Source organism: Microtus ochrogaster, chromosome 22 (genome assembly GCF_000317375.1).
Source record: "Microtus ochrogaster isolate Prairie Vole_2 chromosome 22, MicOch1.0, whole genome shotgun sequence".
Classification (NCBI taxonomy): Eukaryota; Metazoa; Chordata; class Mammalia; order Rodentia; family Cricetidae; genus Microtus; species Microtus ochrogaster.
In genome coordinates, this window is record NC_022023.1 from 32,693,801 (window position 1) to 32,709,626 (window position 15,826).

The 15,826-nt window shown below is 38.7% G+C and overlaps 1 protein-coding gene across 1 annotated transcript; it reads right to left on the reverse strand.

Annotated features, from left to right (window-relative positions):
- Window positions 1–4,329: 4,329 nt before the first annotated feature.
- Window positions 4,330–5,361, reverse strand: LOC101996614 (mas-related G-protein coupled receptor member B2-like). Its single transcript, XM_013350250.1, has one exon. It carries the CDS (start codon window positions 5,359–5,361, stop codon window positions 4,330–4,332), a length of 1,032 nt encoding a protein of 343 aa, XP_013205704.1.
- Between the last annotated feature and the right edge of the window lie 10,465 nt (window positions 5,362–15,826).

A 15,826-nucleotide genomic window follows, 5' to 3' on the forward strand; every position in this document is an offset into this window, starting at 1 on the left:
AGAAGCCAAAGACAATGGCACAGGGTTTTGATCCTACTTCATGTTCTGGCTTTGTGGGAGCCTAGCCAGTTTGAATGTTCACCTTCCTAGACATGGACGGAGGGGGGAGGACCTTGGACTTTCCACAGGGCAGGGAACCCTGACTGCTCTTTTGCCTGGAGAGGGAGGGGGATAGTAGTGGGGGGAGGGGGAGAAGGGTGGGAGGAGGGGGAGGGAAATGGGAGGCTGAGAGGAGGGGGAAACTTTTTTTTTCCTTTTCTCAATAAAAAAACCTGTAAAAAAAAAGACTTTACCGTTAAAAAAAAAACATTAACTTCCTTTTATCACTCTTTATACTTGTTTTCTTCTCTCTCCCAAGCCTACGTACATTTATCCAACACTGTGACTCATTTAGATTTCTTTTCTATATGGATTTTTCTTTATTGCATATCTGTAATTCTTTACTGTCCAGGACTACTTTGTAAAATACTAACCACATCATAAAACTAATCTGTGCCATTACGAGGGTATAATGGTACATTCTACTTGCTCTGTCCAGTTTAGCTTGGCAGAGCCGCTTGCACCTCTGAGCCACAAACACCACCTCACTTCCAGGCACATAGAGAGTCCATGTTGCCACCAAGTAAGTCACTCATTATTTATAAAAATATAAGTGTACATATGTATATAGAAACATTTACTGATAAAAGAGTCCCTTAAGGTGACACAAAGCAAGGAGGGACGATAAAATGATTTGGAAGAAGAAAAGCGAAGGGAAATTATGATAATATCAAATTATAAAAGAAAATATAACATGAATATAAAGAACAAAAATGTTGTCACCAGATGCCTATTTGAAAACAAAGCCATCACTTAGTATTAAGTGATGGACAAATAAATACCATATACACAAATGTATATTTTGCATGTTTATTTAATAATTTTTTATAATATTTAAGGCAATACAGTAAACCAAAGAAGGAATAATGGGTTATTGATCATGAAAATGTAGCAGTCATGTACAGAACCTGATTACTCAACTGCTAAGAGCAAGGAGTCCTGGACATTTGCTATAGTATGGGTGATTTAATGTACATTGTCCTATGTTGTATAGGATAAATGTGAAGCAAAATATCACATAATCTCATTTAGAAGTGGACTTTATTTTAAAGAGTCAATATACAGAGAATGACAATATGATAACAGTTAAGTATTTTGGTGAATAAGATACAGAAACGGAAAAGCATAGGTCAATAATATTGAGTAATGTAAGTGTAAAATGAAGCAAAATTCATTGTCTTAGTTCATTTTTGGCTATTGTGGTAGGACACCATGAACAAGGCAACTTTCAAAAGAGCATATTTAATTTGGGGACTCATAGTACAGTCCATGACCATCATGTCAGAGAGCACAGCAGCAGGCACTTGGCCAAGCATGGAATTGTAGTAAAAGCTACGTCTAAACTTACTTCTGATCCACAAGCTTGAGGGGTAGAGATGAAGAGAGGAAAAATGGGAAGGGCACAGGTTTTTAAAACCTCAGAGCCTACCCCAAGTGACGTATCTCCTCCAAGAAGTCCTCATTTCATGATCTTTTCCAAAATATCCCACCAATGTTGCACCAATCAATCAAAGATTATTTGGCTCATTCTCTTCGAACCAGAACAATTTACTCACTGGTATTTATAGGCTTTAGCTGTATCATAAAAGCACGGCAGTGGGCAAACAAGTAGGCAGGCATGGTACTGAGGAAATAGTTGAGTATATCCACAAGCTTAAGACAAAGGGAGAAAAAGAAAAATAGAGAAAATTGGAAAAAGAGAGGAAATGGAAATAAAGTGGGTTCTGAAACCTTAAAATGCACCCCCTAGTGACACTTCTCGAACAATGAGATCCCACCTCATCATTTCAAACAGCTCCACAAAGTGGGGACCAAGAATTCAAATACATGTCACTACAGGGGTCATTGTCATTCAAACTACCACAGTAATAAACAACATGAGATCTCTATGAAATAACAGTGCATTACACACAAGTCTTTTGCTAAAAATGAAGATTTTTCACAAGGAGAAAAAAATAAATATTTACAAGAGATGATGTATATATTAGTTTGTTCAAATGTAACAATCATTCCACAACATGCATACCAATATTCATGTTACAGTCCTTCAATTTGCAATCTAAATTTTAGTTCAGAATAGAAATTTGTATAGTGCTGACCTCTGATCCAAAGAGTTATAACTGAATAGGAAATAGAATAAAGAGTGTAGGAGACCATCTGGGCCTTTATTGATTCTCAGTCCTCTACTCAAAATTGCTTGAGGAAATTTGTTGGGTTTTCCCCTTTTATATGTCCATACTAAGCTCTGTTAATTATGCTTCAATTGAAATTGCCACATACCTCAGCTTTAAAATTGGAACAGAATTTTGTAGAAAAATGAAACTAAAATAAGCATAATTCAAAATAAAAGCTGTGGGCTCTGCTCTTGGCATAAATTTTTTTTTGTTTTTGTTTTTTTTGGCTTTTCGAGACAGGGTTTCTCTGTGGTTTTGCAGCCTGTCCTGGAACTAGCTCTTGTAGACCAGGCTGGTCTCGAACTAACAGAGATCCGCCTGCCTCTGCCTCCCAAGTGCTGGGATTAAAGGCGTGCGCCACCACCGCACAGCTTCTTGGCATAAATTTGAAGCATTGTTGATTTCAAGGGAGCCTCTCCAAAAGGACTTCTCTGGAAATTTGTCTTAAATTTGAAATAATGTCTTAGGCATTCAGGGAGAGGGAGATCATGGCAAGGAAGAGAGAAGAGAAATGAATTGACCAAGGAATGCTAAGCAAGGCCTTGTGAAGGGAACCTCAGACAACATTCTCCCTCTACCTTCATATGTGCATGGATGTTGACAGATCTCAATACAGTTCCTGACCAGACTCTTCCAATGTGGAAAAAGACAGATACAGTGAATTTGAAGGCAAGGAAACCACTTGGTGAGAAGAGATTTAAGACAGACTTCTCTTGAAAATGCATATTTGTTTACTAAACAATTTGTGTAAGAAAGATTATAGCTACATAGATTCTTTTTTTTAATTTATTTATTTATTTTTTTATTTATTTTATTTTATTTTATTTTTTTTATTAAATTTTATTATTCAATTAAGGATCTCCGCCTCCCCCGCCCCACCGCCTCCCATCTCCCTCCCCCTTCCCCGATCAAGTCCCTCTCCCTCATCAGCTTGAAGAGCAATCAGAGTTCCCTGACCTGTGGTAAGTCCAAGGACCGCCCACCTCCATCCAGGTTTAGTAAGTTGAGCATCCAAACTGCCTAGGCTCCCCCAAAGCCAGTATGTGCAGTAGGATCAAAAACCCATTGCCATTGTTCTTGAGTTCTCAGTAGTCCTCATTGTCCGCTATGTAAGTCCGGTTTTATCATGCTTTTTCAGACACAGGCTAGACCAAGACCAGGTGAATTCCCGAAAGATCATCCCCATTGTCTCAGTGTGTGGGTGTACCCCTCGCGGTCCTGAGTTCCTTGCTCATGCTCCCCCTCCTTCTGCTCCTGATTTGGACCTTGAGATTCCTGTCCAGTGCTCCAATGTGGGTCTCTGTCTCCTTTCATCGCCTGATGAAGGTTAATATTCAGGAGGATGCCTATATGTTTGTCTTTGGATTCACCTTCTAATTAGCTTCTCTAGGATCGCGAATTATAAGCTCACTGTCCTTTATTTATGGCTAGAAACCAAATATGAGTGAGTACATCCCATGTTCCTCTTTTTGGGTCTGGCTTACCTCACTCAGGATAGTGTTTTCTATTTCCATCCATTTGTACGCAAACTTCAAGAATTCCTTGTTTTTTACTGCTGAGTAATACTCTAATAAGCTACATAGATTCTTCAAAACCTATAGACATTAATAAGAACTGGCATTGTAAGATGTATCTGTTTAACTCTTGAAACAATGAAAAATGCTGTGAAAAATTTTAGTAAACTATAACAATTATTTAACTTCTATAAATTTCAGTGCATAAGAAATATAATCCATTTCTGTACTTTTTATGTCTTATGATGAAGGAGGGATTTCTCATTAGCGGGAGCAATTCATACAACCAGAGTACTTATAGGGAGTCCCTTTAAATGGACTTGATGAAGCTCCATGTAAGACAGCTCCAGAAATGCTGCAGTCAGTGCTTGCATAAAAAGTTTTGGGTCACTGCACATCCACAGAAAAGGTTGTTCTTTTTAAAAACTGGTTGAAGTCAGGTGACAAACTGAGCAAGGATGTGAAAATAACCCACACATATGGGAAAAAATTTCTCTCTGAAAACTGCTTCTGTCTCATGAGAGCATCTCTCAGCTGTTACACTACAGTGTTTCAAGTTCTTCAGCCTTTCTTGAACAGGCCCTCTCTCCACCTTCCTCTTCAGGAGTGTCCTGCATGGCTCTCTGAAGAAACAGCTTCAGAGACTTCCGCTGGAACGTTTGGTGCCTGATGGAGCCAATGAAGAAGTAAATGATGGGGTTGGCAGAGCTGTTAACACAGTATAGAAATACTGTCACAAAAAGATGACACATATTACCATCATTCAGATTTCCAAACCATTTTTGGAGGAGAAAGTAGATCCCGAAGGGGAGACCAAAGATCAGGAAGAACAGCACTGTGAGCATAATGATCATAAACAGCCTGGTAACAGGGATCCTCTGTGTGCCACAGACGATCCTCACCAGCAGGATGAGGCTGGACCCACAGAGAACCACAAATAAAACAATTGACCAATAATCTGAGATATAATTTAATGTCTCACATGACAAAAATAGATTGTTATTAAAAAGTAAGAAACATGCCTCTCCATGCAGGAGACTCAAGAGCAGGGATATAGCCCAAAGCAAGGCACATGTGACAGCTGATGTGTGCCTTGGGCGTCGGCAGCGATACCAGATGGGCCACAAAACAGACAGGCAGCGCTCAACACTAATGGCACTGAGGAAACTCAGACCAGAAATATAGGAAAGTGTTTGCACAACAAAAAGAAATATAGGGATCTTGATAAAAATGGAGGAGATGTTAATGATATATAAAAGGTAATGTACAAATTTAAAACTCAGGAAGAGAAAGTCAGCCATAGCCAGGTTGAGGATGTACACAGAGAAGGCATTTCTGCGCATGTTGAAGCCCAGAATCCACAACACAATGGCATTTCCTGGCATCCCAACTAGGGTAAAGACGAGGGAAAGGTAAATCATGGCTTGCGACAAGATTTCACATTGTGAAGAATCAGTGTAGATGCTTCCATTTTGTGCTGTGATGGTAGTCTCCCAGGTTGAGATGTTGGAATCCTTGATTATGAAATCTCCGCTAATGCTCCTGGAACAAAGAATAAAAGGACATGAACACATGCTGTATACTCTCTTATTCCCAGAACTACCCTGCTCTGTGGTAATGACTTAGATGGTTCATGAGGACAAGAAACAGGATTGGGTAGATTAAGTAATTTATCAAATTAAATGCTTATGAAGCCTTAATTTGAATCCAATTTGTATTTTGGAGCTATCTACAACCCATACCCTATATTCATATAAGAGTAGACGGCAGTCCAGTAGAGATGTGAGAAACAGAACCATGAAGCCAAAATTCTTTCTGTCCTAAAACTGGTCATTCTCTAGTACAGGAACTTGGAAGCCAGAAGCATGACCATCAGATAATCTCATTCCTGGCAGGGAAGGCTGTCAAATGAGAAAATATGGAAATCATGAAAGAGAGTCATGAAGGAAATGACAAATCTTGCTAAGACCAGTATGAAAAGAAGCAAACCTACAGACAAAGGCGAATAAGTCTACATTTCAGATTTTAAACTAGAAATCATGGAAGTCCTTGAAGATATTAAGCATATTTCTGTTGTTGGTTGCAATGTCACAATTATACATCTCTCTATTGAGACCCAGTGGGAAATTGAGACTTTACACTGAACAAATGAATAAATTAATCATAGACCCAAGAGTAGATTCAGGTTGAGAGTAAATGTTTTGCATAAATTTTAGAGCAAGTTAATACTAAAAAACATAAAGAAAAGAAAGAATAGTTTATGGCTGAGCTTTCTGTCACTGGAAAATTCTATTGTATTTGAAATAATGACTTACGCTGCAAGATGACAAATGATGGGATTTGTGATCTCAAATCCAGAAATGTACAAAAATTGATGATATTCAGGGCCTTAAGGAGTTTTAGACCAAATTTAGGCATTTATTTGAGGTTAACTGAACTTCCCACCCTCTTAATGAAAAAAAAGAAATTTGTAGAAAGAGGAAAACAAGAAATATCGGACAATAGAGGATGGGCTATGGAGAGTTCTGTGAGTTCAAGCACAATCTAAGTTACCTCAGGATCCAGTAATGCAAGTCTTGGGCATATACCCAAAAGATGCTCAAACATACTACAAAAGCACTTGTTCAACTATGTTACTAGCATTATTTGTAATAGCCAGAACATGGAAGCATCCTAGATGCCTTTCAACGGAAGAATGGATAAAGAAAATGTTGTAAATTTACACATTAGAATAGTACTCAGCAGTAAAAAACAATGGCATCTTGAATTTTGCATGCAAATGGATGGAATTAGAAAACACTATCTGTTGTGGGAGAGCCTTCCGCTCCTCCAGCCAATAGCCGCTGAGATGCCAGCCCATTGTGGCGTGGTCTCTCTGTTTGAAAAAGCTGCCACTTCCCTCCTTGCTCTCTCTTTGCTTCCTGCTCTGCTTCCGGCCACTAGACTCCTTTCTGATTGGGTTGTTGTCTGGGACAGTGATCTGTAAGTTTTTTCCCCTTTAAATAAATACCACCCTATTAACCATAATTCCAAACTGGTGTGGGATTGTTTGTGATTTACACCTTCATCAACTATCCTGAGTCAGGTAACTTAGACCTCAAAAAATGAATATTGTATATATTCACTCATAAATGGATACTAGGTATAAACAAATGACATTGAACCTATAGTTCATGATCCTAGAGAAGCTAATAGGGTGAACCCAAAGAAAAACATATATAAGCCCATCTGGAAATTGGAAACAGACAAGATCACCTGAAAAAATTGGGAGCATGTAGGTGGATGGGGGGAAGAAGTGAAGGTAGGAGGGAAAGAGGAGAAAAGAGTGGAGGGTTGAGGAGAACTTAAGGGAATGGGATAGTTGAGATAGAGGAAAAATAGAGATGAGGACAAGGAGAGAGAGATCTTGATTGAGGGAACAATTATAGGGTTAGCAGAAACCTGGCTCTAGAGAATTTCCCAGAAATCCACAAGGATGACCCCTGCCTAAGACCCTAAGTAATAGAGGATAGGGGGTCTGATCTTGACTTGACCTGTAATCAGAGTGATGATTATCTTAAATATCACCACAGAATCTTAACACAGCAACTGATGGAAACATAATCTGAGACCAACATCTTAGCACTGGACTGAGCTCCCAAGTCCAGCGAAGAGTGGTAGAAATGAGAATATGAGCAAAGAGGTCAAGATCATGATGGGTTTACCCACTGAAACAGTTTACCTGAGCTAATAGGAGCTCACCAACTCCAGCCGGACTGGGAAGGAACAATCATAGGACCAAACTAGTCCCTCTGAATGGGTTTGACAGTTGCATGGCTGGGGCACACTGAGGGACCATTAACAGTGGCACCATGATTTATCCCTACTAAGAACAAGAAATGCCGATGTAGAAAGGGAAAGAATACTCATTTGCTGTTGTTGGCGAGAATAAAAACTGAACCTACCATTGTAGAAGTCAGTGTGGTGATTTCTCAGAAAATAAAATAGAACTGTTATATTGAGTGTACTAGTTAGTCTTATGCCAACTTGACAGAAACTAGCACCATCTGAAACTAGGGAGGTTCTACTGAGTAAATGCCTGTATAAGATAGGCTATATTCAAGCCTGTAGTCCATTTTATTATTCAATGATTGAGGGGAAGGGTCCAGCCCATTATGAGTGGTGCCAACTCTGAGATGATAGTTCTGGATTCTATAACACATATTGTTATGTGGTCAGAGATTAAGAAAAATAATTAATATCTTTAGGGAAAAGGTCTCAAAAAGCATCCTACCTTTCCTCCTACAAAACGTCATAAACTGGTCTATGGCAAAAGGAACTATCCTGTGAGTCTGAAACACACCTGTATTGCAGCAACTGTAGATAGAATGGTGTGAAGGAAGGATAATGAAGAGGGGGAAATGATCTTTGGTTTCTTGCACTTGTATCTGGTTTTATGGGTGTCTGTTCTTTGAACCATGCTCTTCACAAGACTGTTCTCAATATTTGGCTTAGTCCCTATCTCTCATCCACTAGCCACATGAAATCCCATGGCTCCTCTTTCTTGTTAGTGCTTCTTGAAGCCAGAAGGCCAGCAATGCTAAGCAATGTGAACTAGTGCAGTGTCTGAGTATCCATCCTAACTTTATGTTCGCAAAACTAGAATACAATGAAGCAGCAACATAAAGATAATGGTAATATCTAATGGATTTGTAGAATAGTGACTTGGATTACATCAGGTAGGTAGTTTGATTTGAAACAACAAGTTTTGTTCCCATCAGATGCCCAGCTAGGAACAGATATAAGGCATGTATGGCCTGCAGCCTCCTGAGACATTCTCCCTAATGTAAAGGGCAGAAAACAGCAAAGAAGGAGGTCAGCTAAGGACTCAGGACCAAGGTCATAAGAGAGTCAATATGTTGTCTGCAATAATGCTGAATAAACATGTGTCTGCAAAGGTGGAAATGAAGAAAACAAAAAAAGCATAAAATGATAAGCCTTCCAGTAATATGGTTTAACTAGACTAAAAATTAAGAAACTGGTAATTTGATTGCAGTAAATGAAGACCAGTAATGGTGAGGGCCCAAAATCTAAGAAAGCAGGAGAGAAAGACAGGTTTGTGCAGTTTAAGAGACATATCTCATAATTTCCTTCTCCCACTTGACCATGATTAATACATTAACTATTTTGCAAAGGCATTTTTTTGTCAGTAGCACTAGAACATCTTTCTTTTTTTATTGTGTTGACACAGTTGTTATTATGTGATTGTCTGAATAAGTATGTACAGACATCTCCACTCTGCTTTTGGAGCACAGAGCACAGTGTCTTGGGCCTTTTATCACCCTCTACATTATATCTCGAGGCAGAATCTTCCACTTGAAACTACCTACTCAGCTAATGTAGTTAGCATTTCCCTGGGTCACTCAAGAGCTGTAATTATAAGCAGGGAGTAAGCCAGCATAATGTGGGTGATGGGCATTTGAACTCAGGTCCACATAGTTGCAGGGCAAATGCTTTATCCACAGAACCTCCTTTCAGGACTGTCTGAGAATATTTAATGATGTAGGACATCCAACCTCACCTTTGCTAGCTTTTAAATATTATTTATAAGAGACAGAATTATTCACTTGATTCATTTGTCTGGTTTTTATTTGTTTGCTAATTCCTTTTGTTGGTTGGTTGGTTGACTGGTTTGCTTCTTGATAACCAGGAAATAATATGATATGGATTAGATAGTGAAGACAATCGTGCATCCTCAGCAAACTAGTGGCAGAGCACAGTTTGTTTCCTGTCAGGCCCACCAAAGCAAGAAAGCTCACAACCAAATGTCCTCATCCTGGGTCCTCTATATTTTGACAAAAGCTTTCTAATGACATTGGAATATTCAGTAGTCTCAATATTGTAACCCAGTATCCTGTGTCTTACTATGTCCTAAAAGGAGAAGAAAGGTCTGAGCAAGCCATGTGGGGCAGTGATACAGACACTGAGCTATTCATGGCTTCTATTCAAGAACATCAGAGGAAACTGGAGCCCTTATTCATGAAGCATGGACACTCTCAGTGACTGGGAATTTCCTTCCTAGAGGTAGAAAGGAAATCCTGATGGAGACTTGAAGGTGATGTCCCCGCTTGCTATGACTATGTGAGGATGCTGTACTTCTTGAGTATGGATTTCTAATGGGGTTGCATTGTGAGTAAATGAAGGCCTTATATATATTATGCATTCTGAGACCCTATTTCCATGTGAGAGTTATAGTAAGTGTTCATAGAATATAGGGTCAACATATGAATAATGGAAGGAAGGTGAGGAAAGCCAGAAACAAGGTCAGAGAAAGGAGGAAAGGGAGGATGAAGCAAGATAAGCCTTATTGTTGCTTAAATTTTGAGTCAATGTTACACAGATATTTTGTTAATAAATTTAGTTCTTTTAAAATTTCATATATTTACACTACATTCTGATTATTCTTTCTCTCTTATTTCTCTCCTATGCTTGCCAGAACCACTTATTCCTTACAAATATAATTTCCATATACATGACTTTTTCTTTTGTTTTGTATTCCAGAAGTAAATTAGCATTAATCTGTAGCCACGAGTTTGTAAATAGTCATCACATCCTGGTGGCTCAAACAAGGTACAAAACTTGGAACAATGTTTTCTCTATGCCAAGAATCTGCCATCTTTCAACTTTTCAGCAGCAGTTTCAGCACCTCTGGTACACTTCTCTCTCTAAAGCTGACTGCTCCGAGGACCCAATGAGTGTAGGCATAGTTCCAGTAGACAAAGCAGTTGTGAGTTCATGATTGTCATGGCCATGTCATGCTTCCAAGATGGATCACAGCTCTTTCCTTCTCATCAGATTTGATAATTTTTCAGTTCCTTCTTGGGTACCATTTTCTGAGCCTTATGGATAAGAGTATAAATGTCTTCTTTTGGGGCCAAAATTTGTACCACCCTTTACTCCTAGTACCTTGTACAACCATAGGTCCTGATTATCCTGCCTTCCCTTAAACAAACAACTTTTCTGAATAAAGTTGGGAGTACCCTTTGTCTTTGTATCTAAATATTAATATTTGAATATTGTTTGATGCTAAGTCAAATTAACTAATAAACAATAGTAGTTTCACACTAAGGATTTAATATCTCCTCAGTCATAAGTTCATGGCTGGATTTACAGTAAAATGCTTGAATGAGTCATTTAATACTATATCATACAAGTTAACTGAGTGCTTTTCATAGCCAAGAAAGATGATTACTGTTAACATTTTCATTTTTCTAATAAGGATCAGGAAGCACAGAAGGGTTTAAGATGTGTTCCAAGGACACAAACATTTTTACATAGCTCTGCCTTAGGGTCTTTGTCCTACAATAGTCTTCTCCATCAATTTCCATGGTCCATGCCCAACTAAACCTGGACGTCTCAATCTCAGTAAAAAATGACCAGGTCAAATCCAAAATGAACTCTTAAAACAAACATTGGTTTGTTGCAGCAAAGTTCTCAATTCAGGCAGGAGAAAGTAATCAAGAAGAGGAAAAATGATTAAGGGCACGTAATACAGACAGATAGATGTATGATCTTTCTTAATTCAGAACAGACAACTGTCAGTCATCCACACAGCTGAAGACTCCCTAAACTGGAAGAATCTGAGTGGAAAAAATTTGTATTCTCTATCAGAGATTAGAGTCAGGCTGAAACATCAGCCACATGTTCTGCAGTCCTTCATCATGGCTGGATAATGAGGGGAAGGAAAACCACAAGCTTTCCTTTCCTCTCTCAGGTCACTTTGTCTTCTATTTTCTGTGAAGAATGAAGTCTGTATCTCTATTTGTGAACATGACTTGTTCATGTCCCTTTAGTTAAATCAATTTTTTATAAAGTCTAGACTCATCTGGTGTTTGTGGTTGTAACCACAGCCTGTGCACATGTGCATTAGAGAGTCTAAGGCTTAGTGTACAAAGATGTTGCTGAAATCACAAGGTCCAGCATTGATATGGGAGAGTCATCTGTTTTGTGTTGATTTCATTGGTTAAATAAAGAAACTGCTTTGGCCCTTTAATAGGACAGAAAACTAAGTAGGCGGAGTAGACAGAACAGAATGCTGAGAGAAAGAAGCCGAGTCAGGCAGTCGCCATGATTCTCCCACTCCAGACAGACCCAGGTTAAGATCTTTCCTGGTAAGCCAGTTCGTGGTGCTACACAGAATATTAAAAATGGGTTAGATCAATATGTAAGAGCTAGCCAATAAGAGGCTGGAACTAAATGGCCAGGCAGTGTTTAAAAGAATACAGTTTCTGTGTAATTATTTCAGGGCATAAGCTAGCCAGTCGGCTGGGAGCCGGGTGGCGGGATGCAGCCCTGCAGCTCCATACTACAGTGGTGCCCAACGTGGGGCACGAACCCACGACCCTGAGATTAAGAGTCTCATGCTATACCGACTGAGTTAGCCAGACAGAATCAGCCTTAGACAGTCGAAAGAGCATGGCAAATCCCTGCCACCATACAGAGAGGTGTTTTCAGACTACGCAGTGCTCTGCGTGTCAGATTTGGCTGTAACTTGAATGAAAAGAGTTTCTGTGCTGCACGCTCAGTCTCAGAATTAAACTGCTGACTGTGGCTCCAATGTGGACTTGCTGTGTGCCTGGAACTGTGCGCAGCTCAGGGACACCAAATGGATCTGAGACAGGAGTGGCTGCTCCTTGCTGAACTGTACTGACCTTAGACAGGAACTATTGTAATTACCAGAATAACAGCACAATTAAGGTTTAGACTCTCAGTAAACAGACGGTACCAAAATACCCCTACATGGTGCAACTTAAGTTTTTAAGATGTGCTCAACATTTTAAAAAATGCTCCTGGATAGTAAAAAATTACAGATTCACAATAGGACAGATTCAGACCACTAAATGGATCACAGTGTTGGATAAATGTATGTAGGCTTGAGAAAAAAATAAAAAAATAAAGTTAATGCCCTTAAAGAAAGGGGGTAAAGTCTTTAAAGAGAAGGAATAAAATAAAGTGATAGAGTAAAAATAAGCCACATAAAAATAAAAAATTCACAGAAAGTCTGGATTCTTTGTATTATTGTGTTTTCTTTAAAATTTTTGAGTGTAAAGGAGCTAAATACATAGAGACATTTCATTGTGTGGTCTGCCAAACTACATGTATGTTCTAAAGGTATCATGATTTCAGAATTTGGGTCTAAGGATATGATGCTTTGGAAAGGGTCTTCTTTTGTTTTCACAGAGGATGAGACCCTATGGATTGCTTCTATCCCAATATGGTATGATAAACCATGCCCTCCTAAAAGGTTGCTATGAACACCTTCAAAAAATTACTTCACTCAACTACCGACTGAGATAACCATGGTACACAGGTTATACCATAAAAAACCTAAATAACAGCGCCCCCATTCAACAGAAAGCAGTTTGGAAAAAAAAACTGCATCCATGTTCCCAAATATTGTTTATAAATGTTCTTTTACATTTAAAGGGGGAAGTGATATAGATATGAATAATTTGCATTAGTATTGATTTTAAGGTCAATTTTGTTATATGTATATGTGTTTCTGCTCTTGATTCAGGTATTTTGATTATATAGTTCATTTAAAAATGTAATGTATGTAGGTTGTTAATGGATAAGCATCTATAATAGTCAAATTTGTAGTCATGTTAGTTAGATTTTTCTAGATATATGGAGATATATTTCAGTTAGATAGACATTCTTCATATCTTTCAAAGACTACTGAACATGGCATTTAATGTTTTAATAATTTAGGACTTTTCATGACAATGAGACACGTCTGCTCCTGACAGTACCAATCTACTTCAAGAAGAAGATGGGCATCAAAGAGGTTCCTTATGGAGTTTGATAGCCATTTGGGTAAGAAACTGCTCTTGCCTGGACTGTTGCATAAACTGGACACAGAGAACCTGCAGAGAGAGGACTACTGAACTTGCCTAAAGGTGAGATGGTCTTTCAGGGTTCCTGTTTCATGAAAGAGTCTGTGAGACATTCTGCAGGACACAGCAGAAAGTGACTAAACTGTCTTTAAAATTTCCTGCTTCATGGAAGAGTCTGTTGGATACCATGGCCTGTAGGCTGAAGATGGATGCCCCAACAGTACAGAGGAACTTTGGGTGACTGTCCAGGCAACAAGATGTCTCTGTCATTTCTAGAGTTTGAACTCTTAGTTCTTGTTTACTTAGGTAATATTATATCCTTCTGGAGTCTTTGATGGAGTTGAAGAATAGTTAGTTATAGTTATAGCTTCCCTTAGTTATGATAAAAGATAAAGTAGATATAAATATTATAACTGTAATTCTTGCTTGATAACTGTTTTATTATATGTAATCTTACTTTGTTAAAATGAAAGCCTTTCTTTTTTGTTTAAACAGAAAAAGGGGAAATGATATGGGAGAGTCTTCTGTTTTGTGTTGATTTCATTGGTTAAATAAAGAAACTGCTTTGGCCCTTTAATAGGACAGAAAATTAGGTAGGTGTAGTAGACAGAACAGAAGCTGGGAGAAAGAAGCTGAGTCAGGCAGTCGCCATGATTCTCCCACTCCAGACAGACCCAGGTTAAGATCTTTCCTGGTAAGCCAGTTCGTGGTGCTACACAGAATATTAAAAATGGGTTAGATCAATATGTAAGAGCTAGCCAATAAGAGGCTAGGACAAATGGGCCAGGCAGTGTTTAAAAGAATACAGTTTCTGTGTAATTATTTCACGGCATAAGCAAGTCAGGCGGCTGGGAGCTGGATGGCGGGACGCAGCCCCGCAGCCCCATACTACACAACATCAGCTCAATCACAGCTTGAGTCCCCTGCATCCTTCCTCTAAATTTACTTATTACAAAGCTATGAAAAATGTGACCTGTGTGTTGTTTCTAGGAAATTCTTGACTTGCATATAGACTGTGACTGTCAACAAGAGGCTTGTAGATACTTGCAATTCACCATCAATATGTGACTTCTGCAACATCATAATTTTTAGAATTTAATGTCAGTAAAATAATCTCAATGTTCACCTGTATTGGAATTTCAATTTTATTTTAATAAATAAAGTCTGCCTGAAGATCTGAGAGTAAATCAGTCCCACTGGTCAGCCTTACAGATCAAATTATGGTAACATATACCTTTAATCTCAGTAGCCATACGACACACACCTTTGATCAAAATAGGCACACTAGTTGCCATCGAAAGCGGGTGGTGCATGCCTTTAATAATGGTTGTGCACGTTTTTAATCCAAGCCCCAGAGAGGACTATAAAATGGGAGGAAACAGCTCTCAATACACAGTATCATTCTGAGATTCATAAAGGCAGAATACCCATTTTCAGATTGAGGTTGAGGTTAGAGCCAGGGACTGGCTGTTTTGTTCTTAAATCTTCAGGTTTAATCCCAGTTTCTGACCCTGAGCTTTTATTAATTGTGCTTCACTCAGCTTCTCTTGATACTAGATGGCAGTACAATATTTGCAGCAGGTAGATAAGGGTTGTTGCAATTATCCACTGGATCCTGTTGTTAGTACCTGGAACACAGATTCTCTTCCCCTCAAACAAGAAAGTTGATGCATTCCTGACTCAATGTAAACATCTCCCTACATGTGTTAAGTACTAACAATCTTTCCTTCTGTTTAAGTCTCTATTTCTATGTATAGAACACACCCCATAAACTTTTAAAACAAAATCTCTACAAACTCCCATTTTCTTTACTTCAATTCATTCTCTAGGCTTTATAAATGTTCAAGGCAGTAAAATCATTCCTCAGAAGTGACACCACATAAGGAGAGTTAAATACCTGTTAGAAGTTCATAGAAGCCAACTCATCACACTGAGATAAATTCCTAGAGTAGTGCCTAAGAGTGGAACACTACCTTTCCTGTGGCCTGTATCCACAAACATGGTTACTAGAGCCAATTTTGAAATTTTTTAACTTCTCTTCATCCAGTCAATGGATACCAGAATGTAGAAAGATCTCCCTTGCTCTTGGATTGGGAGGATCAACATAGTAAAAATGGCAATTCTACCAAAGGCAATTTATAGATTCAATGCAATCCCCATCAAG